Here is a 27287-nt window from a genome sequence, read left to right as displayed (position 1 = left end):
TTCATCTGCAAATTTGGAACCCATGGGATATAATGTAGATTAGATTATCAGAAAGTTTTTTTAAGACTTTGGAGATAATTTTGTGGGTTTTGTGATAGAGCTTCAAGGGTTAGGTAGTTCCTCCTGCTCCAGGTCAGTCATATCTTTGTCCCAGAACAAGACAGCATTGTTTGCTGACAACAGACTTTGTTAAATATAATTGGTTATTTGCCCTTTGCCTTGGGAACAAGGCCAAAGTTTGAGTTGCAGAGCACTGTGTGAATCCAGTCTTGGGTGTTCGCTGTCTTAATGACCTTGAAAAACCCAGAAACTCAGAAACCCAGTCTTCCTCTCTAAAATAATCCTAAAAGAAACTGGGGAAGCTTGCTTAGCATTCATCAGGCCCTGGGTTCAAGCCACAACAATAAATAAAAATAAACCAGGCAGTGGTGGTACAAACCTTTAATCCCAGCACTTGGGAGACAGGCAGGGACATCTCTGAGTTTGAGGCCAGCCTGCTCTACCAGCAGCCAGAGCTACACAGAGAAATCCTGTCTTGAAAAACCAAAAAAGAAAGAAGGAAGTTTTTGTTTTACATTTACTTATTCACTTTGTGTGTGTATGTGCCACAACTCAAGCTTAGAAGGCAAAGGACAATTTGAGGATGTCTGTTCTCCCCTCCTACCATACAGGCGCCTTGGGCTCCATGAGCAACCCTGTGTCATGTCTGTCTTGGAAGCAAACATTTCCACCCCAAGTCATCTCACCGGTCTCACGTACACAGTTAAATGAAACCGTTAGTGAGGCTGCCATAGAATGTAGGGCCCTGAATGGACCCCGGAAGCACCTTGAGCAAGCCTGAAGCTGTTGACTGGAACACTCCCCCCACCCCACCCCAGCAGGTGCTACAATAGAAGAGATTATAAATCTATAAATTTCAGATTGATCTAAAAGGTTATCTCTACTCATGCTACCATGGAACATTTATTTCCTCAATTGCTCCCCTTAAGGGAATGAAATGAAGCATTCACTTAGCAAATCAAGTAACTCATGATGTATGCAGCAGTTATACATGAACTGTGCATGATATCTGAAGCATACTATAGAAAATCACCAACATAATTACTATACAAAACTACCACTGTATTCAACTGTGTCCCAACACGCTACCTTTCTTCTAGAGTAATCACTCTTTCCCACATAGCCTCTTTTAAATGACCCAAAGAAGTCCCCTGACTCTAGTTATTTCAAGAGTCAAAGAAGCCCTGCTGGACACTTTAGCTCAGAAATGCGTCTCCATTAGAATTTGTAAGAAAAAGGCTGGAAAGGTGGCACATGCCTATAATCCCAGCACTCTGGAGGCTGAGATTGGACAACTGCCATATGCTTAGCCCTTTTTCTGTTTGTTTGCTTGTTTTTAAGTATGTCTTACTTACTATGTCACATAGATTATCTTACTATGTCACATAGATTGTCCTCAACTCAAAATGATCCTCCTGTCTCAATTTCCTGAGTGCTGGGATTCATGAGTATATTATCATACCCAGCTCTGATGTTTTTTTGTTTGTTGCATCTTAAAAACAAAACAACCCTACAAAGTCTCTTACTATATAGCTTTGGCTGGCCTCAAACTCGCTAATGTAGACTAGTATGACTATTAAAGGTGTTGAGCCACCACACCTAGCCTGGAGCTCTTTTTAAATCGACACAGTTCATCCCTGACTGCAGCTTTCCCTCTGCCCATTGCTCACTAGCCACTTTGGGTCACTTTCAAAGTCTGTCCTTTAAGGCATTGGTGATGGATGGAGCGAAAGCCCACCATAGCAGAGCAGGGAGCCAAACTAAGAAGTGAAACCAAGATGTGTTTCACAACACTTAAAAAACCAAAACTATTTTTGCATTTTAAAAGTAGTGCAGGACGCTAAGTGTTGGGAGGAAGCTTTGGTTTTAACAGTGAAATCTGGAAAAGGTACAGGATACAATAAGGCTAACCTTCAAGGGCTTCTTTTCGTTGAGAATATTCAGTAGATTATGGCTGTTTCTGTAGTCATTTTTGTATGTTAATACAGACTCCTCTCACCAAAATGCTGTCTCCTGGGTGTATTTGCTTCCTAAGTACTAATATAAAAGAACAGTTTGCCCAGGAACAAGGATGAATCAATTTACCCGTAATGATTGGTTCTACCTGAAAGAGATCACACAAAATTTTAGTTAAGGAACAGTACCCCCCCCCAAATGAAAAATTGATATGTTGACCAATTTTATTTGTGGGAATATCAAGTAAATGGGCCATACAGCAAAGCTGCGAAGTGGGGAAGTTATAGATTTCAGATGTGACCGTACAGCCATTTTAGCTGTAGGGCTGATGAAGTTAAACTGAATGATGCCTCTCAGGAAGTTAATTAGGAGAATGTTAAAAGTGGGCTGGATAGATGGCTCAGCAGCTAAGAGTGCTAGCTGTTCTTCTAGAGGTCCTGGGTTCAATTCCCAGCAACCACATGGTGGCTCACAATGTTCTATAGTAGGATCTGATACCCTCTTCTCACAAAAAGTTGTACATGCAGACAGAGCACTCATATACATAAAATAAATACTTTTTTAAAAAGTTAAAATATGTGGCTACTAAAGCAAGGCTGGCTTAGATGGCTCAGCAAATAAAAGCACTTACACACACACATACATACAGACACACCTTCTTATTTATTTATTTATTTATTTTGGAGACAGGGTTTCTCTGTGTACCTTCAGAGTCTGTCCTGAAATTGGAGTTATAGACCAGGATAGCCTCGAACTCACAGAGAACCCCATACCTTTGCCTCCTGACTACTGGGACTAAAGGAGTGTGCCACCACCACCAGACCCCACACACGCTTTTAAAGAGGCCTAAAATAGTTCATGATTGCCCTGGCCAGCAGGGCAGCAATGAGGGCCTGAACCTCAAAGGACCCGGACACAAAGGACAAGAGACACAAGAAAACTGACAGCAAGATACGCTTCCTGATCAAGCTGCAAAATTTTATGTTTCTCAAGCATGTTATATAGTGGTTAGGGAGGGATGCTAGGTAAGGCAGGGATTCAGAAGGGGGAGGTCGTTGCTTGGTAACCGGACAGCAAGATGTTCTTAGTCACAGGTCACTGAAGGTGAACAGGATATCAGCTAAGGGGAAATGCAGGTAGAGATAAGCAGGTTTTTAGCAGGAGTTGCCAAATACCCTAACTGCATACAGACAGGTTACTAAGTAACCTAACTGCATTCCTGTAAGTCCTAATTTCTATTTATCAGGAAGTTGGGGAGGGGGAGAAGGTAGGTTGGGACTGAAGGTAGCAATCTTCTAATACAATGGGCTATTCTTTAAAAAGGCTGGCAACTTCTAAGGCGTATGCCACTATTGCTCCTGGCGCATGATCATTTGGCTCTTGGCTACATTTTATCTCCCCACAATTCCAAAGTTCTAGTCCATCCAGCAGGATCTTTAAACATCAGTTCACACCATCGCAAGCTTGCATGGCAGACTGCATCGTCCTTTTTAAGACTCAGAAACAATCACTGGGCATTGAGTGCAACAGTCTGTGGAAGGTTTTTCTTGAACAGATTTGCAATTTGGAAAGTTGCCGTCCATTCAGGTTGCACTCAAACCGGTTTTTCCCCCTCCTCAAACCCCAGAACAATTTGTAGCCAGGAGCTCTACTTTGTCAAGTGGCAACTGCAGTCCAGACTTACACAGTCTTTTCCCTCAGCCAACAATTTCTCTATGTAGATAACCCAGTTTTTTACAGAAGGACATGGGATTCAACCCCTAGTTGTTTCCAAGAAGACTCCAATTTTCCTAGTGTTTCCATTTCGTTTGTTTTGTTAGCCACTGTCCAGGTTATATGGGACTCTGGTCACACCTTCCTATTAGCTGCCATTGAGTGAAATGTCTCAACAGTGCTGCCTAAGGTTTCCCTTCCTCCCACAGTTCAAGTTAGCTGTCTTCATGCGCTTTGACACTTTCAAAAAGTCTTTAAAGAAAGCTCTGACATTCTGAACAGTGATCATAGTATATGCCCAATCGAAAAAGTCACCCACTTAAGATTTTACTTGTAGTCCTTCATTAAATTAACAAATGGAGGCCTCCTGAGTTGGTGGCGGGGTGGTCATACCCCTCAGCGATGGGTTCCACCTGGGTCACACCCACGAACGGGCCATGAGGAGTGATCTCCGGCAGTACCTGCGGCCTCAGAGATACCTGAGTCTCCCTGGGGAATACTTAAAGGCACTAGTGCCGAGGCGCACTCAACTTTCCCGCCCTCGGGAAGGCTTTAGAGACTGCACGCCCGCAGGCCGCCCGACTCACGCCGGCGATCTGCGATCCCGAGCCACGGAAACGTGAGTCCGCCCCGCTGACGTCATCTCCCCGCCCCCTCGGCTCGCGCTTCCTTTCCCGCCCCGCCCCCTTTCCCGGCGTTCGCCGCGGCCGAGGCTCCTCGCCCTCCGATTTTGCTTCTCCTCTCAAGATGGCGGACACAATGAGCCGGCGCATCGCCGGTTGGCCCTGAAGTGACTCTGGGGAAGAACGGTCAGTGAGGTCCCATCACCCCGACGACGAGAGAGCCTTGCCCGAAGAGGACGGCGCGGCGGCCCGACTGTCAGACGCCCTCCCGGGAGCCGCCAGCGCGGCGCCCGCACCGCTGGGGTTGGCCCTGAGCAGCCCGCCCGCTCGCTCGCCTCTCGGCCCCGCCCCGGCCCTGCGCCGCCGCGGCTGCCTTCAGCCGCCGCCGCCGCCATGAAGCTGACCGACAGCGTGCTGAGGAGCTTCCGCGTCGCCAAGGTGTTCCGCGAGAACTCGGACAAAATCAACTGCTTTGACTTCAGCCCCAATGGGGAGACGGTCATCTCCAGCAGCGACGACGACTCCATCGTGCTCTATGACTGCCAGGAGGGCAAGTGAGTGTGGCGGTGGCGGCGGGCCGGGTTCCAAGTGCCTCCCTCCTTCCTTCTGCCGCTGGTCCCCGGCTGAGGCCCCCCAGCCTGCGGTGCACCCCGCCTCCATCCTGCAGTGGTGCAGGAGCTCTCTCCTTTCTCCGTCTGTGGGGTCGTGGAGGTCGTAGTAATGCTAGCGTTGTTATTTCTTGTGTCTTTGGTCTCTTCCGAGCGCGCTTCTCGGTCGCTTTCCAAACCCCACCTTGACCTTGACCTTTAAACGCCATGTCCCTGCACCCGGCGGCCAGACGAATAGCCCTTTCCGCTCCTGACTGTCAGGAGGCGCGGGTCGGTTCTGAGCGCGGTGCAGATCCCTAGGAGCTGTTCTGCCCATCAGCGGCGTCAGCTCTCTGCCCTCACCGCGGTGACCTGGATTCAGCCCTGGCACCGCGCCCGTCCCCTGCCCCTCAGCTTCCCGCGCAGCCTTTCTGCCATCGAGCCCCGTGAAATGCAGTTTTTAGCTGTCAGGATTTATCGATTGTGCCTATGTGAGCCTGCCGCCCTTCCCCTGTGCGGATACCCACGCTTGCAGTTAACTTGTTAAAGCCTCCCGGAAACTTTTCTTTGCCAGACTCAGGCGAACTTGGTCGCCCCATTCTGGTCAGAATGTGACCGCCCTTTAAAACAAAGAAAGCATTCTGGAACAATTTAGTGTTTCCTTTTGCATTACAAAAAAAAAAAAAAAAGTTTACCAGAGTGTGGAGGCCCAGCCGGCAATCTCAGCATTGGGGCGACAGAGGCAGGCGGATTCCTAGTTCTGAACTTCATAGGCGAGACTCAGAACGGTCAAAAAAACCCGCCAGTGTATAGTTTGCTTGGAATTAACAAAATTCTGAATCTGTTTATGGGAGTTACGTGTTAGTTGGAGAACTGCTAAAGTTGTGTATCTTTGCTGAGCAGATACCTTGTTCATAGCCTTAGTGGGGGGAAACGTTGCCTGCCTGGCTTCACCCCTGTAAGTCCAAGTCCTTTGTAGCAGAAACTAGTGTAGGCTAAATTTGATTTCCCTTGTCAACTTCAGCCGCCTTTCCTAAGTGGGAGATGTTTGGTTTAGTTTAATAGCTACTGTTTTTGACATTTTGTTAAAGTTACCTATGATTTTGAAGCCTTAGCTTTTTTTTTTTTTTTTCTTACTCCATTTTGTTTCATTTTTTAAAGTAACAGACAGTTTTCTTTTGGAACTTGCCCCTCTGCATTTTTTTAAAGTAAGGCTGTGTTGTAGGCTGAACTGCATATGTTTTTCTTGACTGCTTTCCTCACTGGGGCTATATATAATAAAGTATTATGTAACTATCTCTGGACCTGCCTGCTGTGTGTGGAAGAGTTCCCTACAGTGGTAATCCTGAGGAAGATAGAATAACACATAGTTGTTTGAATTGATGTTCATTTTAGTGTATTGGTTTTTCTCCTGCTCTGACCATTTGATGTTGTTTGGAAGAACTGGTAGGATTTAAAATTGGGAACTAGAAGTAATTTGAAGTTGATTTGCTTGAAATGTTCAGTGCAGTACATGTATGAGAATCTTGCCCCCAAAAGCTGAAGTGGAAATGTGTATCCCTTATTCAAAGGAATAAAATGCTAAGGCTGTAATTCATGCATAAAACCTTTCTACATGATTACAGACTTAATAGAAAGTTAGAATGTTCCAAAGAACTTTCTTGAAGAAAAATAGCATTCTTGCTCAGCAGTGCCTGTCAGTCTTGCATTGGGGTGGGAGACTGGTGGTGGGAATATTGGAATGCAGCTTGAACTTCAAAGTAAGACCTTGTCTCAAAAAAAGAAAATATAGGAGCTGGAGAGATAAGAGTATATATACTTGCTGCTCTTACAGAGGATCTGGGGTCAGTTCCCAGCACCAGCATGGAGGCTCACAATCATCTGTGTAACCCCTACTTCTGACTTGCCTGATGTCAGAAACACAATTGATACACAGACATACTTACAGACAAACACCTATACACATAAAAATAATTTTTAAAGTTGTTTTAAAAGGAAATTTGTTTGAAAAAAAGGTTTCCTGGAACTGAAGAGATGCCCCAGGGTTAAGAGTATATGCTAATCTTACAGTTCAGTGCCAGAACTGATTCAGGCTCAAAACTACATTTAACTCCAGTTCAGAGAAGCTGATGCTCTTCTGGCCTCCATGGGCATTAGACATGCAGAGGGTGCACATATATAGATTTAGGCAACACACTCATATACATGAAATAAAATCAGTAAATCTAAAATCAAATAATCGGAACTCAGTATGAACCATAGTGCTGGCTGGCTTCAAACATCAATTCTCCTCCCTTACCCTCCCATGTGCTAGGATTACAAGTGTGAGCCAACAATGTTTGGTTTAAGAAAATATCTTCCTTTTTACATTTTTCTTTTTTATCAAAAATAGTTTTTTCATACATTATTTCTTTTTGTACATTTTTATTCTGTGTGAGCTTGCTATACATGCATAAGCCAGAGGACAACTTGCAGGATTTGGTGCTTTCCTTCCCTCATGTGAGTCCTGGGGATTGAACTCAAGTTATTGAGCTTGATGGCAATTGCCTTTAGCCTCTAAACCATCTCATTAGCCCAAAAAGAGGTTTTGAGGATTTTGTTTGTTTGTTTTTGTCCACTTAAACATCATAATGCAGTTCATCCCTTGAGTTGTATTTCAACTTGAAAAAATATAGGGGAATACTGAAAAAATATAGGGGAATACTGCCTATGGTTGGCAATACAAAGAACCCAAAAACATTCTAATCTTTCAATTTTTTCCTCTTTAAAAATATGTGCATGCATATGCATATATACATATATACATTGTTTGCCTTCTTAAGACAATGGTTTCATGTAACCTGGGCTACCCTCCAATTCTAGGTATCCAAGGCTGACCTTAAACTCCTGATCCTTCTCCCTCTTCCTTCCAAGTGCTTGATTATAGATGTGCACCACCCAATCCCCCACACCAATTGGCTTTACTGTTAATTTCTCTGTCCATGCTTTGCCTCCAGAATTATAGTTTTAAAGGAGCTTGCCAAAATACCTGAAAAAAAAACGTGCATGTTTAAAAACACTTACAATGGTAAAACACAAGGCTCGATCTTTCGAAGTAGAACTGAAATAAAGAAATAGATTTTTTTATTGGGAACAAATCTCAGTGTTTTTTACATTTAAGACATACAGGCCCATATCTTGGTAGAACCAAGCCTTTTTATGCCACAAGCTTTACTGCTGTTTGTTTGTTTGTTTGTTTGTTTTGGGTTTTTCGTTGGTTTGTTTACTTGCAGTGTTGAAGATAGAATCCAGGGCCCCATGCACGCTGTCACGTTCTCTGTGACTGAGCCATATCCCTAGCCCTGTTTTCTGTATTAGATGTGCTGAAATACTAGGATTTACTTTTACCATTGATGGACGCAGAGTCATCAACCTTTAGTGTAGGCACATGTTCTTCCTCAATCATTAGTTATCAAACACTAACTACTGAGCAGACCTCAAGACAGTAGATTGTATCTGGTAGTGTTTTATTTTACTCAAGGCAAACTAGAGAAAGTATAGTAAAATTTCAAGAACTCTTGTTTGGAATAGGTTTCATGAAGAAGGCCTCACCCTCACTGACTAACAATTGATAATGCACATGATTGACTTGTAGGCAGCCTGGAGCATTTGATAATTTTACATTGAAAAGGTAACATTCTTTTGCATAAATTCAGACTCTGGGTGTTTGATTTCTTTTTCCTTTTTTGTTTTTGAGACAGGTCTCAATTTGTTGTTGAAACTGGCTTTGACTTTGTAGTGATCCTCCTGCTGCAGCCATTCAAATTCTGGCTGGAAATACAGATGTGAACCACCATGTCTGGTTTAAAATTCTTCTAGACATAAATATAAAACATGTTAAAGGTTTTCATACTTATATGACCTGGTTCATGTGGAGAATTCTTGCATTCATTTTGTTTTCTAGAGGTATTTGGGTTTTAAAAATTTTCTAATTTAAGCAGCATGTGACAAAAGTTTTGGTTATAGTTATTCTGAAATTTTTTAAATTTTATTTTATGTATGAGTGATCTAACTGCATGTATGCATTTATGCCAGAAGATAGCATTGGATCCCCCCAGAGATCTGTAGTTGCTTGGAACTGAACTTAGGACCTCTAGAAGAGCACGCAGTGCTCTTAACCACTAAGCCATTTCTCCAGCCCCCTAACTTCCCTTTTGTTTGGTCATCAAGGTTTGCATTTAAGGGATGTTAACACATAGTTTGGAACTTTGGTGTTCAGGACACATACTTTTACATTAAAGTAAAAGAAAAAGGAACCATTGACTAATTTTGCTGGGGAGAGTTAGGTTCCCCTGTTTTCTGAAAGGCTCAGCCTATACTTTGTACCTCTAGATAGGAAAGTTACACATCTTCAAGAGCAAGTTATATTAGGAACATAGCAGTATTACATCTAGTTTCAATTTTGATAAATCATTGCCTTTATAAAGTGCTTTCTGCCATGCAGTGATGGCGCACACTTTTATTAGTCCCAGTACCAGGCAGGCAGAGGCAGGCGATCTCTTGAGTTCGAGGCCAGCCTGGTCTACAAAGAGTGTTCAGGACAGTCCACGGCTGTCCTGAACACAGAGAAACCCTGTTTCAAAAAACCACAAAGAGAAAGTGCTTTCTAAATAAATGAATGGCTTAGGAAAAGTTACTGGCTTTCAGGTACTCTCGTATCTCTCTGTTATAAGTCATGGTTTGTGGTATTTCTTGTAGCTTTTTCTTAAATAGTCTTCTTAAAGAGTTTACATTTGAAGCCAGGTGTGATGGCCCACTCTTGTAATTTTAGCACTGGAGAAGAAGCCCAGGCAGAAGGATCATGAGTTCAAGACCATCCTCAGCTACCTAGTGACTTGGGAGTCATGTGAGGTCCTGCCTCAGCCCTCTACCCCCTCCTTTTCTTTTGAATATCATGTGGTAAAAGATTAAATTAATACTCGATATCTACTTTCTAGTCTGGGCCTTGTGTTCATAAGTGAAAGACTATTCCTGAGAAGCTGTTACAGTTGATTTTTATTTCCAAGAGATGGGTTGTGGAGGCTAAAGAGGTGGCTCGGTGGTTAAGAGTGTCTACACTTAAAGATGATACCAGTTGAGTCTATTAATAATTCTTGCCCTTGGCATATCACTCAAGTGTTGCTATTTATGTGGAAAGCTCTAGTGTTTGTGGTGTTGTATTCTGATGGCTTTTGTTTTTCCCTGTTTGCTCATCAGACCAAAGAGAACCCTGTACAGTAAGAAATATGGTGTGGACCTCATCAGATACACTCATGCAGCAAATACGGTCGTTTACAGCTCTAACAAAATAGACGGTAAGCAAGCCTTTTAGGAGGTCGTGGTCATGGTTCCTTTGAAATACCTAACAGAATTTTTGGGAGGATTTGTGCTTTTATTATAGTTGGTTTAAATATTTTCCTATAATGGTAGCAGTGCATCATTAAAAATGAAAGAATGCTGGAAGCAAGCCACTAGTACTTTGGAAGGACTTGGAACAGAATATGAAAAAATGTCTACTTTACAATGAGGAGTAGGAAAAGGAAGTAACTAATTATGTTTATGATTTGCAGTCCTTGAACTTGAAAGAATACTTAGAAAAAAAAAACGAAAGTAAGAAATCCTTGACACAGCAATATGTACGTGGGTCAAATCAGGTGTGGCACTTTACCTCTATTCCCAGCACGTGGTGGTTGGAGGAATGGAAGTACCAGGTTAGCCTGGGCTACATAGTGAATGAAACCTTATCTTCAGAAACTAAAAAGACAGGTGATTGGTATAAAGATAACCTTTACATTTCTGACTGAGGGAAAATAAAGCAGAGTTTGTAAGTACATTAAAAGCAGACTGAAAAGGAAACTAAGTACAGATTAAGAATGCTAGAAACAGCCAGTCGGTGGTGGCACACACCTTAAATCTTATCACTCAGGAGGCAGATCACTATGAGTTTGAGGCTAGCCTGGTGTATTAAAAGAGTTCCAGGACATCGAGGACTGTTATGCAGAGAAACTCTGTGTGTGTGTTGGGGGGGGAGGGGGGCTAGAATCATCCCAGTACTCAGGGTTTGAGTCCTATCTGAATGGTTTAGCATTTGTAGCTATACCCTGTTTTAACAACAACAAATAAAAATGCTTACAAATGACTCAGCTGTGCTAGTTTAGGGAATACTAAAGGAGCTTAGCTCTTCTGTAGTCTGTGTCACCAAGAACAGTGCAATGATCTTTGTGGTTTTTGATTCCAGGAATACATTCTGTTTCAAAGATTTTCTTTCTTTAAGAAATTGACACTTTCTTTTGGTAAATAGTTTCTACTTTTGACTGATTTCCCCTGGAATAAGTTCCTAAATTGACAAACTGTCTTAGTGATTGGACTGTCACACACTTGTTATTTTATATTATTTTAGCCTTAGTGGTACTGGTTTTCTGATTTGCTTTTTGCAGTAAGAGATTTCTTACAGAGGTAGTATCACTGTAATTACGGTTGCCCTTGATCACATGATATTCCTGCTTCATAATCTTGAGTATTGAGATTATAGGTGTGTGCCACTATGGCAGGCGCAGTTAGATTTATTTTTATTTATATGTATGTGTGTATCTCTGTGTGGGTATGTGCCGATGCCCTTGAGCCAGAAGAGGACATCAGGTCTCCTGGAGCTGGAGTTGCAGGCATTTGTGAGCCATGTGCTAGGAATCACATTCAGGTCTTCTGGAAGAACATCGAGCACCATCAATCACTGAGCCATCATCTCTCTGGCATCTAGATTTTTCTCTCTTCTTAAGAATTATTTTTTGATCATGTGTGTATGTGTGTGGAGGTATTATATGCATGTGTGAATGCAGGGGCCCACAGAGTCCAGAAGGTGCCAGATCCTTCAGTTACAGGAATTACAGGTTATTATAAACTGTCTAACATGGGTACTGGGGTACTAAGCTCAAGTCCTCTGCAAGTGTAGTACGTGCTGTTGATCACAGAGTAATTTCTTCGGCCTCCATCCCTATTTTGAGACAGGCTCTCACTATGTAGCCCTGGCTAGCCTGGTACTCTGTATATAGACCAGGTTGGCCTTAAAGGAATCCTCCTCAGTGCTGGGACTAACGGCAAGCACCATCCTGCCCCACCATTCAGCAAGGATTACTTAAATTGCTATTTTAATCTGTTCAAAGTAAATGGGCAGAAGTCTCTCTTTATTGAAACTTCTTTCTACCTTAACTTGATTTTAATACATACCTAATTTCTATTTTTTTGTTCCTGTTTCAGAAGTAGTTTTCTAAGTAGGCAATGCCATTGATGCTCTTGGATAAGAATAAATACTAGGAACCTGGGGGTATATATACAATATCTAAATGATTGGTGTATTTCTTTTGTTGGGCTGCTTTTCTGAGTGATTCAGTGATTCTCCAGATACATGGTACAAGATGAGGCAGGGGTGTGGCGCTTGCAGCTTTGCTGCCAGCCTCTGCTGTGGGGATGTTGCCTTTCTTGCTTCCAGTGCGTCCTGCAGAGTTCTTCCAGTGCTCCATTCTCTTTTGCCTGATTCCAGGCTGAGGTAGTAGTTTGTACAGTTTGAGGGTCTATGATACCACCCGGTACAGGAGATAACTGTACAGGCCACTGCCTTGCCAGGAACAGTGCACCAGCTACCAAGTGGGGTGGAGAAGATGGCGAAGCCCTGCTCATCTCTGGGAGTCCAGGTAATGGGGAAGGGATTTCTCTTTAGGGCAGGTGAGTAGTTGCTAACACTAGAATAACCAGCAATGAGAGGCTTGGAGTTGTTCAAATAAACCATGTAGAATTCTGTTATAGATTGTATAGAAAGGGTTCCTTTTCCTCCTTCTTTGGATAAATGCCCTTTCATTATAAAGCAATCCTGCAAGCCAACTAACTGTGTTGCCCACACCAATAACCCCAGCATTTGGAAGACTGAGGCTGGAGAATTGCTGCTAACTTTGAAGCTAGCCTGGGCTATATAATAGTTTCCAAGTTAGCATTGACTATAGAGTAATAGCCTGACCCCACCCCCAAAATTAAGCCCCTTGATACTTTCTTTTTATTCTTTTTGTTTGTCTTTGTTTTGGTTCCCCCCCCCCCAGGACCTCTACCACTGAGCTAAATCCCCAATCCCTTTGTTTCATTTTTTTGAGACAGGGTTTCTCTTTGTAAAAGCACTGGCTGTCCTGGAACTCACTTTGTAGACTAGTCTGGCCTGGAACTCAGATTCACCAGCCTATGCCTCTTTCCACCCTACACCCCCCCCCCCAACCTCAAGTATGTGCCCAGTTTGGACTGATTATCTTGTATTTGCCTTAATAATGTGTTGTCCCTCCTGTGTTTTTGGTGCCATGGTTTTTCTGAACAACAATTGTTTCTCTTCCTTTTGTTTTTTTGTTTTTGTTTCCATTGATGTTTCATTTTGGTTATTGAGACAGGGCTTCACTAAATGTACACCATGCTATTCTCTATTTTGGGGGAGGGGGATTACAGGTCGCCTTGTCCAGTTTTCCTCTTCATTGTTTTAGGAGCATAGTAATTTCTTTCTAGTTCTAGTAAGGGCCTCGCCATACTACGCAAGTACTATACATTGAGCTGCATACTCAACCTCACTTCATTCCACTGTCAACATAATCTTTTTATCCTTTTTTTTTTTTTTTTTTTTTTTCTTTTTTTTTTCTTTTTTTCTTTTTAATGGTTTACTTTCATGTATTTCTAGGTATAGTGTATGTGTCTGATGCCCAGGGAGATTAGAATAAGATGTCAGATCATCTAGAATTGGAATTACAGACAGTTGGGATCCACCATGTGGGTTCTGGGAATGGAAGCCTAGACCCTACTATTTACTTTTATAGATAGACTTCTTTGACTTTCCTCTCTTAATTTTTCTTTGACAGATCAGGTTTTATAATAGCCCTGACTATTCTCAAACTCACTATATAGCCCTTTATTTTGTGGTCCTAATACTCAGTGTAAGATTTGTCACTTTGCAGACAATAAAATTTGTGTCTATAGTTAGTGATTTTTTTTTTTTTTTCCTTGCTGGAAATACTTAGGACAAGTTGAATTTTAAATTATGAAGAATCCAAAGATTGGTAACAAACAGTGATTTTTTTTTTTTTTTTTTTTAATATAGTTTTTAGTCTGAGTCCTCCATCACCCCAATACTGCAGATTGAACTCTGAGATTCCTATACACTAGGCAAGCACACCACCATTGAATTGTACTTCTGGGCCCCAAACAGTGATGTTAAATGTTGGTATAAATGCTGCCAACTGAAAACTTGGCTTTTGAGTTGTATGAATCTATATGTGTACTCAAGTTGTTGACTTTTCGTGTTTGTAATTTGCTTAGGTGATAGTAAACAGTAGGTTCTTGGGGTTTATCTTTTGAAAAATGAAAATCCAACAGATTTCATTTGAATAGTAAAATGTCATCCCTTGTTTATTTTCTTACAGATACTATCCGTTACTTGTCATTGCATGACAACAAATATATCAGATATTTTCCTGGACACAGCAAAAGGTAAGACTCAAGTATTACAGAGTTATGCTTTCTTTTTCCCTGAGAGAAGGGAGAGGATTGGTTAATAAATCCATCCTCTTCATCTTGTTAACTGATCTCAGTCAGCTCTTAGTTTACCAAGGTTATGGATGCAGAAGATGGGGTTTCAGATAACTACATAATCTTTGTTAATTTAAGGAGCCAGGCAATTGTGGCACACACCTTTAATCCCATCACTCATCAAGAGGCAGAGTGATCTCTGAGTTTGAGGACTACCTGGTCTACACAGGTTTTTTTTTTTTTTTTTTTTTTTTTTTAATTATTTTATTTCCTGTACATTGGTGTTTTGTTTGAATGTATGTATGAGGTGTCATGTCCCCTGGAACCGAAGTTACAGACAGTTGTGAGCTCCATCTGAGTGCTGAGAATTGAATCCAGGTCCTTTGGAAGAGCAGTCAGTGCTTGTACCCGCTGAGCCATCTCTCCAGACCCCCAGAGGGGGACAAGTAAAGAGCTTGGAGTATAATTCAGTGGCTAAGCACATGCTTAGCATGTGGGTGGCTCTAGATGTAAGTCTTCATACCAAAAATAAGTAAATATAATTAAGAGGGGTTAGATGTAGCTCAGTGAGCATGCGTGCCGTAACAAGAATCCGTGGGGGGGGGGGGAGACAGAGAGAGAGAAACATAGATTGAAGTTATTAGGTGATAACCTGTGCCTTAAAATTAGACTTGGTATTTAGCAAAGCCAAATCTCAGCTCTTAACAAAAGTAACTTCGAATTTATGAGGCCTTACACCACAGAGGCTAACATTTGAATTAGCCTCTGCATGGGAAATGTTCCATATGATGTAGAAGGGGTTTTTTGTTTTGTTTTTTAAGATTTATTTATTTTATGTATATGGGAGTTGTGTCTACATATATGTCTGCATACCAGAAGAGGGCATCATATCCCATGGGACTATAGTTTAAGGTGGTTATTCACTGCCATATGAGTGCTGGGAATTGATTGAACCCAGGACCTCTAGAAAGTGCAGCCAATGTTCTTAACCACTGAGCCATTTCTCCATGGCACCATTTGTGGATGGACTTTTATTTTTGTTCTGCCTGCCAGCTCCCAAATAACCACACAGACTTCTTATAAAAGCTTGGCCAATGGCTTAGGTTTGTTGCTAACTAGCTGTTACAACTTAAATCAACTCATTTTTATCAATATACTTTTTGTCTCATTGCTTTATTGCCTTTATACTGCCCATGCTGCTTCTGCTCTGTCTGTCTGGTGACTCTTCCCTTCTTCCCAGCATTCTCTCTGCCCCAAAAATCCTGCCTAGCTATTGGCCATTTAAGCTTTTTATTAATCCAATCCGAGTGACACTTCTTCCAGTGTACAAAGAGATTATTCCACAACACTCCTACACTTTTCTTTTTGGGGGGATGAGAGGAAGCCTCCCTATGGCCTATGGCCTTGGCTGTCTTAGAGCTCATTGTCTAGACCAGGTTGGCCTCAAACTCAGAGATATGTCTGTGCCTCCCAAATGCTGGCACTAAAGGCATTTATATTAATATAGATGACATAGAGTGGTAGTATAATGCCCTGACTACTATTATGTCACTTTTGCTGAGAGGTAAAAAAAGATATCAGAACAGGTACTAACAATAGGGCAAAGAAATGATTCCGCCCAAGTGTTAACTTTGTGAATCAGTAAGTTTAATTCTGGTTGCTGACAGGAGCATGGGCAACTTAAAATGAAAGCTATACCCATCTCCCTCCTCTCCCAGGTAATTGTTAACTCCTATTGTGTCCATGGAAGGACTTAGGGTCTTCTGAGGGTTCCACAATAGCAGTCACAGCTGCTCTGATTTCAAGAGGGCCATGTTATACCTGAAGGATGACAGGAGAGATGGCTGGCAGCTGGCTCCCTGTTAGAAGTGGTACTTCTCTGTCAGGTGTAGTAGGGTCATGCACCTTTAATCCCAGCACTCAGAAGGCAGAGGCAAAGGATCTCTGTGAGTTCCAGGACAGCCTGGTGCTGTACATAGCAAGCTCTAAGACAACCAGGACTATATAGAGAGACCCTATCTCAAAAAGGAAAAAAAATGTGCTTCTAGCTGAACATGGTGGTATGTACTTATAATTCTAGTGCTGTGGAGGCTGAAGCAGGAGGATTGTTACAAATTGGAGGGCAACTTTGGATACATAGTAAATTAAAGGTCATCCTGGGATACATAATAATGCTTTGTCTCAAACTCCTTCCCTCTCCCCAAAAATTTTTTTGATAAAGAAGTTGCACTTTAAAACAGGCAGGGTATTTCTGTGCTGCTGAAGACAGGAAGTGTTAGTTACTGTATAATGCCAAAGGATGGCATTCACTTTTGCTCTAGATCTTTGAGCCCTATGAACTGGCAGGTAAGTTTCCCTTGAGCCAAACTTTTGGTTCTTCATATGTTCCCCATGCTTATCAGCACAGAGCCTTTTGTATCAACCTAGACCTTCTGTGAACTTTTGAGCTAGACAGTGACAAAATTGCATGTCTAGCATATGAATTCTGCTCTCTTATATTACTATGGCAATCTGGGCTACATGAAACCCTATCTCAAAATAAGAAACCATTTAGTGATTGTATGTATTGTATCATTGCTACTATAATTACAGAATACTTTCCTCTCCCTAAGAGGAACTCTGTACCCATTAGTAGCCGTTCATCTAAGTACTGTCCCTAGATTTGCATATAGTGGACATTTGTATAAAGTCTGTCCTTGTTGTCATAGAATTAGTACTTGGTTTCTTTTTATTCTCCAGTGATGTTGTCATGTTATATGCCTCGTCCACCATTTTGTTTGTTAATTATTGAGCATTTGGGTTATTCCCATTCATAATGCTACTGTAGACATTTTCATTTACTAAAGTATATATACCTAGGAGTGGAATTTCTGAATTACCTGTCTTTCCAGAAAAAGTATGAGTGGGTGGGGTGGGTGGGTTGGTTGGTTGGTTTTTTGTTTGTTTGTTTGTTTGTTTTTTTTAATGATCAGGCTTGGAACTAGCTTGGAATTCACTATATAAACCAGACTGGTATTGAGCTCTGGGTTCTACCTACCTCTTTCTACCTCCCAAGTGCCACCATACCTGGCCTGGAAAGGGCTTTTGTGGAGCATCTGTACTGCACATTTCATCAGTTGTGTATGCAGGGTTCTAATTCTCCACCATGCTCCTCTTCACCAGTACTGAGCAGCCCTTTTATGACGGCCATTCGTGGTATGAACTATGTCTCGCTGTGCTTTTGATTTTTCAGTAGTATCACGTATTGTGTTTTTAACACTACCACTGAACTGTGTAGAGCTCCAGCCTGAGACCATGCATTTTGATATATGTAAGTGTATATATACACATGTAAACTTACATACATATACATAGAGGGGGGCTTTAGGTTGAGTTTTGTTTGTTGTTTGTTTGTTTGTTTGTTTTTTATTAGCTGCTTCTGATTGCTTCAGATAAGTTTGTGTTTGCTTTCTAAGATGGTAGTCTTGGAAAAACAGGTATTTGTAGGCAAGCAGAGTGGTTTAGGGTTCACATCCAATTTTTGCTCATATTTTGCTTCAACTCCTTTTTATCTTGATACATTGCAGGGTGGTGGCCTTGTCCATGTCACCTGTGGATGACACTTTCATTTCTGGGTCTCTTGATAAGACCATTCGACTCTGGGATCTCCGGTCTCCTAACTGCCAGGTAATGGTACCTCACAGTTAACATTTTTTGAGCATTTTCTATGGAAAGCATTATCAGCTCTCCCTCTCGGTTAAGGGAGACAACAGTGGTTCCATTTTGGGATCCCAGAGTCTTCTTATGTGGCAACAAAGTCTTTTATCAGTTGGCTACTACTGAGCAGATTGCATTATAATGTGGCTTAGTGCTTGAAAAAACTGCCTAGAACTTTGAGCCTCAAGGGGTTTGTTTTTCTTTGAACTCTATAATATTGTACAGTTAAGGCTGATTGGAAATGCATCATACAGTGACATTTTACATTTTACATTTTAGTCAGTTTTGTTTGTTAACTTTTAATGTTTTTTAGGTAGGCCAGATACAGATCCTATTCCTTCCTTAGTTTTCCCTGGAAAAAGTCAGTGATTGAGTGGTGGGCTTCTTCATTCATTAACTCCTTGTCATCTTTTCTCTTAGGGCCTCATGCATCTACAGGGCAAACCAGTTTGTTCCTTTGATCCAGAAGGGTTAATTTTTGCTGCAGGTGTCAACTCAGAAATGGTCAAACTTTATGACCTTCGTTCTTTTGATAAGGTAAATCTTTGAATCCTTGAGCTATGTTAAGGTTGCAGAGATTTTAATGGCAAGTTGGATATTTGAGAACCCTTTCTAGGCCAGGCATGGTAGTCTTTAATTCCAATGCTATACTCTGAAGCAGATGCAGGTGGATCTCTATGAGGCCAAGCTGGTCTACATAGTGAGACCCTGTCTAAAATGACAGCCTTTCTGTGGTGAAGGAGGCAAGTGGTGGGTAAGAGGGTGACAGAGCAGTGCTTCACCCTGTGCTTGCCACTTACAAAGAGTCTAAATGGATGGAGAAGAAGTTCTAATGGAGGAAGTATTGATGCTCATGGAGCCTGGGGACTGATATTTCTGTGATTTTCAGGGACCATTTGCAACCTTTAAGATGCAGTATGATCGGACTTGTGAGTGGACAGGACTTAAGTTCAGCAATGATGGCAAACTCATACTCATTTCCACCAACGGCAGCTTCATTCGTCTTATTGATGCATTCAAGGGTGTGGTGATGCACACATTTGGGGTGAGCTGACAGCTTTCAAGTATGGCTGTTTCCTTACTCATAAGTTCTGGGCTGGGAATGCTGTTAGCTGCATTATGGAGATCAGTGGTTATCCTTGACTCATCATGGGCTAATGAACGTTAGCTCTTCTGTGTTGGAGTCATTCGTCTCTGAACAAAGTTTCCCAAGCTTGCTTTTCAAGTATAATTATTCATAACAATAAACATGGTTTTTGTTTTTTTTTTTTTTTTTTTTTTTTGTCCCTCCCCACTAAATGTGGAGTTAGGGTTGAAATTGCTTTACATGAGGTAGCAGCTACATTTGGTCTCTTAGTGTCACTGCACATTCAAAGCTCTCTGGTGGGAAGGGCTTGTGTGTTGGGTTGATGTTTCTAAGGGGTTGATCTCATTATTGGCCCTATAATGAGAACCATTCTGTTTTGTTTCAGGGTTATGCTAACAGCAAAGCTGTTACACTCGAGGCTTCATTTACTCCAGATTCACAATTTATTATGATTGGTGAGCTGCTTTCGTTTTCCTTGTTATTTCTCTAGTACTGTGCATTTGTTTATGTTATCAAGCAAAGTTACTAAAATGCTGTTCATTAGATGTCTTGAGACTTTTGTATAGCACCTTCAGACTTGAGTTTCCTTTACTGTGTACAGAAGCATACACGCAGTGCCGTGTGTGGAGGTCAGAGTCAGTTTTCTTGTTCCACCATTTGAGTTCCATAGATCACTTTCCACAGACTCATTATATCAGACTTCCTGGCAGGCCACCTTTACCTTCTGAGCCATCTCAATGGCTTTGTTTGTTTGTTCTTTTTTTTTTTTTTTTTTTTTTTTTTGCCGTGGTGGTCTTGTTTATGTATAACCCTTCTGACCTTGAACTTGCAGTGTAGTCAGGGATTGCCTTGGATTTTGATTCTCCATCTTCCAACTGCTGGGATTGCAGGAGTGTGCAATCACACTGGCATGGGTTCTTTATTGGAACTGACAATGTGTTGGTTTTCTCTTTGTGAACTTTAGAATTGAGCTCTTTTAAAAGCATTAGTGTGTTGTATTGATAATTTGCTGTAACTTTCAGTAGTCTCGGTGACCAGATGTTAGCAGGTTACTGGTATTTAGCCTCCTTTCTAGATGGGAAATGTAAACGTATGGGAGGAAATAACTTAAGAATAGGGAAGCACTCTTGCACATCTTCTCATAAATTGCCAGTACTTGGGTGCTGTTACTGGAAGAGACAGAAATTTAGGAGTTTGAGCCTGGCTTGGGCTACATGGAGAATTCAAGACTAATATGAGCTCTGTAACAAAACTAAGTCCCTAAAGAGAAGGGAACAAATAATTAGGTCAAGATCAATTCCTAGTGTCGTTCCTCCATTGTCTTTTCAGTTTCTGCTGAGGGATATGTCCTGAAACTTTTCTAGATCTCAGTCCATCTTTGCTTACCTGTATTTACCTGAAGTGTTATTGTCTCATTATTCTGTTTAGGTTCAGAAGATGGCAAGATCCATGTCTGGAATGGAGAGAGTGGTATAAAAGTAGCTGTATTGGATGGTAAACACACGGGTCCAATTACCTGTTTGCAGTTCAACCCCAAGTTCATGACCTTTGCCAGCGCCTGTTCCAATATGGTATGTGAACAGTGAGAAAGATTTCCCATTAGGATCCTCTTGATTTGGGGTGGTGGGTGCCTCAGACAGCAAGCTGTGCTCCATCCACATAGTACAAGTTCATGTTTCAGAAGTGGTGGCTTTCCTGTTACATGTACATCATGAGATAACTGACTAGGCTAGTCTTTTCACTTTTATTCCTCTTCCAGTAAGACAGGATCGTCTGTGCTCTGCAAAGAGATTTGCAGAGCAGTTTTGCTCTGGCCCTGGGTTTTAGGAACAAGCTATTTGGGTTCTTTTACCATTAATTTATCCCTTAAAATATTCTGACCAACCTTTTTATAAGTGTATTTTTTCAGGAGTTTTGAATTTTGTTTTGTTTTGGTCTGGCTTTTGGAAATGAGGTCTCTTTCACTCTAGCCCAGGCTGACCATGTATCTAGATTAGTCTGCCTGCCTTAGTCTCCTGAATGCTGAGATGAGAAGTGTGAGCCACCCGGCTTCCATTCTTTCCCATTGAATTCCCCAAAAATTCTTCTAGTGGTTCTTAGCTATCCATTTATACACTTAACTTTGTTTTTGTTAATTCCTAATATATTTCATTTTATTTATTTGAGGCAGGGTCTCTATAGACCTAGCTGCCCTAGAACTCTTGTCAACTGGGGTGGCCTTGAACTCAGAGATCCACCTGCCTCTGCCTCCCAAGAGCTGGGATTAAAAGTGTTCACCACTTATATAGTAAGTGTGAGATCACAAAAAAACAAAAAAGCTACCCAGCCCTCAAAGGTAGCAAAACCATCTCATCCAAACCTCCTTTCTATTCTGGAAGGAAAGGGTATGATTGAGGCCACCTTGAGATTAGCTGTGAGGCCAGGTTTCCTGTATATTACTGCTTTTTCCTTAAAACCCTGTACCACTGTGGTGCATGATAGGGAGTAAGTGTCTCTGGCTTCATGGAGACAGTGGTTAGATCAGGAATAAGGGCTACCAGACCATAATTCCTTCACCATTGGGGTTGGCCATCTTGATGCTATGAGGTGGGGGAAGAACTACTTTACATAGTGAGAAGCCTGGCTTTTAAGAAATTTGTGAGCCAGGTGTTGGTGGCACATGCCTTTAATCCTAGCACTTGGGGGGCTGAGGCAGGCGGATCTCTCTGAGTTCAAGGCCAGCCTGCTGTACAGAGTGAGTGCCAAGGCAGGCTCGAAAACAATACAGAGAAACCCTGTCTCACAAAAAACAAAAAAGAAATTTTATTTGTGTTCTACTTCCAGGCCTTCTGGCTGCCCACCATTGATGACTGACCCTGACACTGCTTGGCTATTTGTACAGCGAGGGCGGCCACCAGGAAAAGTCAGGGGTGACTGAGATGACAGTGGGACTGACTGGACTGGAGAACATCTGTCTGTCTACATGGCCTCCCAGGGATGTGCTGCCCATCTTCTCGCTAAAGAATTACTTTGTTGAGCGCCTTCCAAAGGACTCTTGGTGCTGCAGATTCAGTTGGCACTCGGCCTTTCCAGCTCTCACTGCACCAAGCTCTTCAGAGGGTGACTGTTTAGGATTAGGTTACAGTGGGGCCCTTGAGCCTCTTCAATTTTGAATATATTTGCTGCTGAAGAGCCAGTGAAGTCACCAGTTTCTGCACATCCTTCTCCCACCCCAGAAATGCATGGGAAGCCACAGTTCTGGTTTTGAGATGCTAGGGCAGCTCAGCACCCCTTGCCCTCACCCTGCATGTCTTATTACTGGGTCTCCCTGTGTAATTGTGGCATTATTCCACAACCATCATGTTTCTTAGGTGCCAAACATTTACAGAAATAAGTCTTCATATACCTTGGGGTCAAAGAATGAGACAAATACAGAAGGACCTTGCTTGTCAGGAGGCTTTACAGTATTCCTGTGTAGGTGGGTGGGGCAGGTCTCAGGCTTGGATGTTGGCTAGCAAAAGGCCCAAGAGTCTGAAAGGGAGTAGCAGGTAAATTCTGAGAGCTGAAAGGTTTAGCAGCCTGGTGCAATTTCCCCATCAAGACCGTCCCACAGTCTTTTTGTGGGGCTCCTACCGAGCTTGGCTTGTACAAAAGCAAGGTAGTAGTTTATTTTTGTACCTGAGTCACATCACGTTTTCCTGTGGGCCAGTATTGTGGAATGAGTCTGAGTTGTTTACACTGATGCCTTCCTTCCCTGCCCACCACAAATTGTGTACATAGTCAGCAGATGATGCCCCTCTTCCCCAGCTCTTTCCCAAGAGCTGGCTCTAGGCCTGTGTTATATGTTATATTTAGCCTTTTTATATATGACCCTTGATCTGTTTGTATTTGAGCACAGTGTGTGTGTCCACTTAAATACATTTGTGCAACATGCACATAAGTATATGTATATGCCTACTATCTCTCTCATCTAGTTATCAAGAGTTCAGCAGGAGAGGGAACCCTGCCGCTGAGAAAGACTATTTGTGGGTAGTGTTTGCCACAAGTGTTAGTCTTCTCTGTTAACCTTAGGGAGACAACATGAAGCAGAGCTTCTAGTGTTTGCTGTTTTCATGGCAGCTAAGTAAGAGCCTTGAGATGACTCCCTTGTGCTCTTCAATCAAGCCACACTTTGGGGCCCTCTCTACAGTATTAGAATCTTTTTTGCCTGATTATGCTCTGTCTGCATCTGTGTATGTGTGACAGTCACTTTTTGCATGGCTTCTGTGCCTGGCTTGTGGCATTTGGGGACAGGGTGCTAGAACCACAGTATTTTTAGTTTGTCAGAACTTCTCAGCCATTTATGTCGGCATTGTTGCCCCTTCTGCTTTCTCCTGAGAGAAGGCTAGGACCAGGCTGAGAAGACCTGCAGCTGACCTTTTCTTCCCAGTATGGCCACCTCAGAGTAGAACAAATGGTAGTCAAACATTTAAGCAAGCAATACCCCTGCAGATCCAGAAATGAAGACCCAACAGGCTGTGATTTGCCCATGAGTACCCAGCTGCTAGGGTGTCCGTCACCCCATCGCTGCTTCTGTTCTGGAGCAGGTATGGGCTTCAAATCAACTAATGCTATTTATTTTTTTTTAAAGCAACTTTTGGCTTGCTATTCCAACTGTAAAGGTGGCCACTTTCACTGAAGTCTCTAAGTGTTGCTGAGCAGTCCTGCTTTCCCCAAGTGGACAGACTATAGGAACCAGGTGATTAGAGAGATTACTGCCTACCTTCGGAATAAGAGTCCATGTTTGGAGGAACTGTTGAGAGCAAATGTCTTAACTATGGATTGGTAAGGCCACATAACCTGAAAGTAAAGTGGCTTGCCTGGCTGCAGGAAAATTGTCTGCGTTCCTGAGTGTCCAAAGCCCAAGCACCATGCTTTTGGAAGATGTACTGCCTCACAGCCTCTGCTGGGCCCTGTGGCGGCAGAACTGTGTTCTGAATTGGTAGGAAGAGATGCAGCTGAAACTTATGTGAGAGGGAGAAAGCAGAGTTGGCAATATGGGGATGTGTCCCTGGGATGTATTCACCGTCCTCTGAAAAACCAGCCAGAGCCACTGCTCTTTTTGTGACAGCTGACACTGCACTGTTCAACCACCAGCCACTGGGGTACTTTTTAATAAATTACTCCCCGTTGTAACTGACAATTAGTGCTTATGAAGGAAAATTTGGGGATTTCTAAGAACCAGTTTGCCACCCAAATGGTACCACTGTTAATCTTGATGTTGAATGTTCCTTTAGATATCTCTGTGCATAGACTTTGGTGTGTTTACATAGTTGTTATCCTACTGTACATACAATTTTATGTCCCTTTTGTACTTAACATATAAACTTTTTTTTGCCATGTTACCAGTCTTAAACAGAATTTTATGGCTTACGGTCTCTTCCATTTGGTTTCTGTGACATTATTTGCCTGCTTCCACATCGGAAGGGATGCATTGTGCCAGTGTTCTGGCTTAGGTGCCTGCAATCTTGTATGAGCTGTTGGGCTGTGGGTAACAGGAACCTCCTGGGCCCATCTCCTAACCCCAGACTCCAATTAAACTACCACAGGGCAAGTAATGAGCGAATGCAGAAGGTGAACGAGCCTGACTCAGCACTGGTCTTCAGAGACCTTACTGCCTTGCACTGTTCACATCAAACTTCGATCAGATTGGCATCCTAGGGCCCTGGTTGGTGGAAGATGAGCATCGCCTCTGACAGATCAGCTAGCTGCCTGCTGAGCCACCTAATTGGCTAATGCATTGGGAATTGTTACAACTCCAGTACATGCTTTCTGCTTCTCTCACTGAGCCAGAATAGGTTAAAAAAAAAAACCTGGCCTGCCACTTGGGGAAAAAAATGGCTTGGGTTAGTTGACCAGGCTTTCCTGGTCTAAGAGACCCCTCAAAGCCTGATGGGAGTGTCCAACAAAATGGATCAGTAGCTGAAAGTGCTTGCCTTGCAAGCGTGATAACCTGAGTTCAGTCCCTAGATGCCATGGTGAAAGGAGAAGACCCACTTTCTGGAATTTGTCCTTAGATTCCCACATGTCATGGCATGTGCGCACAAAAATCACAAATTAATAGAAGCCTGCTGCAGCTTCTACTCCAGCATACAATAGAGACTTGGTGTGCCCACTCCTTCATAGTGTGTGAACAAGAGGGACAGGCAGTAGGGTGTGGGGCGAGCTGAGCTGGCTCAGCAGTTGGTGAGGGCAAGAGGCAGGCACAGGATGTTGCCTGCACTGTGCTGAGAGGCTGTGGAGGAATGTGCTGAAGAAAGAGGAAGCCAGATTCAGCAGTCTCAAACAGTGACACTCTAGCACCTGTCTGGGGCTTAGTGGGCCAGCTGGGGATCTGTCCATGTGTTAACATGGGAAGTGTAAAATACCAATGTGTTCTGTCCTGTCTTCCCTGGATAATATGCAGGAAATGAGATCTAAGATGAGGAAATGGGATCTGAGCATCCCAGGTGAGTTAGTGGCACAAGCCCTCTGCGGTCTAGAGAGCTCTGTGTTGCCTAATGCCCCCATGGTTGTGTTAGGAGTGAATCAAATAAAGTTCATGTAATAAACTGTATTTCAACACCTACTTCTGGACCTCAGTAAGTTCTAGATGGCAACAGAGGTTTTGGTTTGATTTTTCTCTTTCGAGACAGGGTTTCTCTGTATAGCCCTGGATGTCCTAGAAGTAACTATAGACCAAGCTGGCCTGAAATTCAAGAGATCTGCCAACCATTGCCCTAAGTGCTGGGATGAAAGATGGGCTGGCAAGTCTTAAAGGGAAGATGAAAAATGAAGTTTCATCAAGCAGCCTATCTGAAGCTTGTACTAACTCAAAATGTACAGCACTAGGTCACCCAGGAGTAAGTGAGGCGTCCGGTAGTGGTCCACACCTGTAATTCTCAGTTTTTAGGCTGAGGCCAACTTAAGCTATGTAAGTTTCAGACCAGGCTAGCCCACACCGTGACAAACCGGTCACTCTAGTGGCAGAAGCCAAAGGATCACAAAGTTGAGGCCACAATACAGTTTCAGAACTGCCAAGGCTACATGATGAAACTCTTGCAAAATGATTTTTAAAAAGTGGAGAGGGAACCCTAAAATGCAGGGAATGAAAAGACCTTTAATAAGTCTTCTCATTCCCTAGCAGCAATGAGGAGCAGAGCATTGGAAACAGTCTTGATTCTGTGTCAGCTTGCGTGGTGGAACCACTAAGAGGCCACAAGAAGTGGCAAAATGTGTCAACCAAGGCTGTGTGAGCAATTCATGATTCCCAAGGACTCTTATATACAATCATTTAATACCAGAGGCTGGCTGAGACCCTGCAGGGAAAGCTGTATGTGGTCAGTTGGGGGGGGGGGGTTGTGGGTAAGTGAATCCTTGACAGCTGGGCAAGGAAGAGTGCTCAGGAGGACAGCAGAGAGGGTAGGAGCAATGCTAGGCAATTAAAAGTGGAGGGTTAGAAACAAGAACTGGCTAGCTGAGATGTATATGTACTCAGCATAAGATCTGGGGAACAGAGCAGACACTGCTGGCAGGCCTGGAGCTGGGGAAAGCAACCAGATTGGCAGCCAAACTCCAGTCCTAGCCAGCTCTGGAAGCCTCACCCTGTTTTGCTCTCCCAACTTTATCTGGGACCTGTGCCCTCCATGGGCAGAGAGCTAGACAGGATCTGAACTGGCCTCAGAAGCTGTTTTCAAGATGGCTGGTCCAGCCAGACATAGTGGTTCATGCCAGAACTCAGGAGGCAGAGACAGGTGATCTCTGTGAGTTCAAGGCCAGCTGGATCTGCATAGTAGGCAGAATGACAGTAGAGACCCTATCTTGAAAAAGAAAAAAGTTGAGATGTAATCCCACAGGTAATAAGACTGCTCAAGAAGGCACCTTGTATGGATGGATGGTTGAATGGATGACCTGACATTCATGGGTTGGAAAAAAAATGAGCTAGTTGGCTGCCCTCCCCCAAGGCATCTTAGTACCCTAAACACTTTAGGCTGCTGAGGA

At 42.8% G+C, this 27287-nt stretch overlaps 1 protein-coding gene across 1 annotated transcript; it reads left to right on the top strand.

Moving 5' to 3' along the window:
- The first annotated feature begins 4427 nt into the window (after positions 1-4427).
- Wdr82 (WD repeat domain 82) lies at positions 4428-24652 on the top strand. Its single transcript, XM_051205641.1, has 9 exons — positions 4428-4906; positions 10175-10272; positions 14401-14467; positions 18073-18172; positions 18623-18739; positions 19092-19247; positions 19675-19744; positions 20718-20860; positions 22113-24652. The coding sequence occupies exons 1-9, from the start codon at positions 4746-4748 to the stop codon at positions 22140-22142; spliced, it is 942 nt and encodes a 313-aa protein (XP_051061598.1). The 5' UTR covers positions 4428-4745; the 3' UTR covers positions 22143-24652.
- The last annotated feature ends 2635 nt before the right edge of the window (positions 24653-27287 follow it).

The sequence above is a fragment of the Phodopus roborovskii genome, unplaced genomic scaffold (genome assembly GCF_943737965.1).
Source record: "Phodopus roborovskii unplaced genomic scaffold, PHOROB, whole genome shotgun sequence".
Lineage (NCBI taxonomy): Eukaryota > Metazoa > Chordata > Mammalia > Rodentia > Cricetidae > Phodopus > Phodopus roborovskii.
Note: the sequence above shows the minus strand (reverse complement) of the source record. Positions and strands in the feature narration are given on the sequence as shown.